The sequence below is a fragment of the Chaetodon trifascialis genome, chromosome 7, assembly GCF_039877785.1.
Source record: "Chaetodon trifascialis isolate fChaTrf1 chromosome 7, fChaTrf1.hap1, whole genome shotgun sequence".
Lineage (NCBI taxonomy): Eukaryota > Metazoa > Chordata > Actinopteri > Chaetodontiformes > Chaetodontidae > Chaetodon > Chaetodon trifascialis.
In genome coordinates this window covers 12,004,497-12,007,509 of record NC_092062.1, presented here as the reverse complement: position 1 = coordinate 12,007,509, position 3,013 = coordinate 12,004,497, and the positions used below count along the sequence as shown (strand labels likewise).

At 45.9% G+C, this 3,013-nt stretch overlaps 1 protein-coding gene across 2 annotated transcripts; it reads left to right on the top strand.

Annotated features, from left to right (window-relative positions):
• Positions 1-757: 757 nt before the first annotated feature.
• Positions 758-2,659, top strand: lratd2b (LRAT domain containing 2b). Of its 2 annotated transcripts, none has more exons than XM_070965530.1 (2): positions 758-949; positions 1,263-2,659. In XM_070965530.1, exon 2 carries the CDS (start codon positions 1,473-1,475, stop codon positions 2,298-2,300), a length of 828 nt encoding a protein of 275 aa, XP_070821631.1. In that variant the 5' UTR covers positions 758-949; positions 1,263-1,472; the 3' UTR covers positions 2,301-2,659. The 2 variants fall into 2 exon arrangements, with proteins under 2 accessions (XP_070821631.1, XP_070821630.1); XM_070965529.1 differs by having other exon boundaries at positions 794-1,114.
• The last annotated feature ends 354 nt before the right edge of the window (positions 2,660-3,013 follow it).

The window sequence follows — 3,013 nt, the reverse complement described above, 5'->3', positions numbered from 1 at the left end:
CTAGAATAGTAGCATTTTTCAACTCTTTATGATCCTAATCCTCAAATGACATCAAGAGTCCCTGTACATACAGTACAGGGATAATGAAAGATTTCACTTTGTAATCTGATTTCGCTTTTAAATCTTATTTCATCACGTCACATGACCTTCTGAGTATGGAAATAATGGAATAATTGACTGGTTTAGTGAGCAGTGCACACACCTGCTGAACAGGAAGTCAGAATTTTACACTTTTTTTTAGTTGTTTTAAACTAATTATATATTTACATGGAAGAACTTCTCCTCACCCTCAAACCCTCCCTCTTTTTCTGCTACTTTTCTCATGAAAGTTTAGATTTTATCAAACTATTTTCTCTCTGCTTCACCTCTTTTGTAGAATTGTGTAAAAATTGCTTCTGTTAATTAAAATATATGGACCATAACCCAATTATACTAATTGTAGTTATTTTAACAAAGATTATGTATCCCTACAGCATCCAACATCTCTATATTATAGGCTACTACGATAAAAATGTCATTTTTGTAAGCCCTTAGTAGGATGCGTAAAATGCATTCTACTATATTGATGAGATGAATCACTGTATTTTATTTTGATAATCCCCTTAGAATAATCTCTAACGCAAATCAAATGGCAGTGGAAACATAACCGCTGGATGCTTTTCCACTTATCTGAAGTGAAGTTGAGAGCGAATATGGAAATGAGGCACAGACACAGGCTCACTGTGGCTTTAAAAGACAACACCTCCCAGCAGTCACTGGATCCTGAGTTCAGCTGCAACAAGCGCTGAGGTCCACACTACACACGGTCTGTGGAGCAGAGCGCACCACGCCGTAGGCTGTCAGACAGGAAGGAGCGGCAGCCAGAGCAGTGTGAAGCAGCCTTCTTCATTTTACCGATGTGACGGCACTACTGTGTGTGTGAGAGCTGCTGTCAGGAGCTGAACTGCAGGTGAGTCCGCCCACTGTCCGATGACTTTCACTGTGGGCTGATCTGGAGAAAATGAACCGGAGTCATTCTGGAAAACGACTTAGAAGTATTGACATGGCAGCAGAAGTGTAGGCGAGACCGTACGACACCGAGGAGGCATAAAAAGTAAAGACATTAGTTATATAGGTGAGTACTGTGGAACCTGTGAGTCAACAGGTGAGTCAGGTTACACCTGTCGGGAATGTGAACTATGCGTTATAGTTTGACTTGCAGATAGGTTTCTGGGTGTGCTGAGCTCCGTGTTTAAGCTGCTGTCTTGTTTATTTCCACACAGGTCGCGCAGCTGGCGTTCATCAGGAGGATCGATGCAGCTGGACATGGATTATTGGCGCCCGTCTTCACCGCTTTGGATTTCGTTTTGACACCGCACAGCCCCACGCCGCCTTCCGCCTCTCCTCCCCGCTGAACTGAGTGCGCCGGGAACAGGTGGATCCTGTTTGTGTGTGCTCGGCTTTATCTCCCTCTCCATCCACCTCTCACCTTTATGGGGAACCAGGTGGAGAAACTAACGCATTTAAATTACGCAGAGGTGCCGACGTCGGACCCAAATGGGTTCGACCCGGACGACGACGGACCGCGGATCGGCGTCTCTTACATTTTCTCCAACGACGACGGCGACGACGACCAGGACGATCATTTGGACCACTTTTCATCGACCAACCACGCCATAAACCATGAAGAGAAGCCTTTCGACCCCCAGGATGAGCTGCAGTGCGCGATTCATTACCGAGAGGAGTGCGTCTACGAGAGACCCACCGGAGGCGCGACTCACTCTGCGGAAAGTCTCCTGAACAAGTGCAGACCTGGGGACCTGCTGGAGTTTGTGGCCACGGGACAATACCCACACTGGGCTGTTTACGTCGGGGACTTCCAGGTGGTTCACTTGCACAGGGCTGAGATAAAGAACAACTTTCTCACCGACGTGAGCCAGGGCAAAAAAGGCAGGATAGTGAACAGTCTCTACAGGTACCGTGCGCTCCCGCCGGAGGTGATTGTGCGCAACGCCCTGGACCACGTTGGGTCGAGAGACAGAGAGCTCTACTGGAGGAACTCTGAGTGTTTTGCCGCCTGGTGCCGCTTTAGCAAGCGGGAGTTCAAAATCGGAGGGGAGATACGGATAGGAAAGCAGCCGTACCGATTAAAACTACTCTTTTCAGAGAAGAAGAGTCACGTCTTGGAGTTTCAGAGCCTGGAGGACGTGATCATGGAAAAGAGGAGGAACGATCAGATTGGCAAAGATGCTGTGATGCAAGAGCTGGCCAACCACCTGAACGCAACACATGAAATCAAAGAGGAGCATTTTGTCAACTGATGGTGGATTCTGTGGCCATCTGACGCGCATCTGAGCCTCCGGTTAAAGAGGTGTTCAGTGGAAAATGCCCACTTCTCATGCAGAAAAACGAAAGCGTGTTAATGAGGGAGCTTTTATCCCTCCAGTCACCCAGTAAGAGCTTAAACAAAATCTACCTTCAGAAGGAGTTAAAATTCATCTTAAAAAAAAAAAAAATGTCAAAATGAGAGGAAACGCCTTGACATCAGGGTGACTTTTGTTTCGTTTTTCAAGTGCATTAGCTAAGCAGATCACAAGGGTCACAACAAAATTCCCTGATTTGAAGCTGATTTGCATCAGAAATGAGTGGAAATTGCACACTTGCAGGTTTCCTCCCTCCTTCTATGAAAAATGAGATTTTGTACACCCAACTCCAGATGAAGTGACTTGTCCTGATGAATACATTTGCATTTGAGCTGCACCTGCAGTCTCACCATTTGAGGAAGAAGTCAGAATTTAATTGCCCGTGATTATCTTTCTAATCCAATGAATCTTTGCACAGAGGAGCAAAACCTCTCCAGTGTATTTCTACCTGACGAGAGTGCTGAAAGTGCTTGCTCCTGTACAACTCAGGTGCTGGAGATCAATACAGAGTGGAAGAGAGACAACTACTTGCTTTTATTATTGTGTGTCAACCTTGAGGATCCCCTTCTGTTGCTTGATATCCAATCATCATACAGCTTTACCCACTCTTC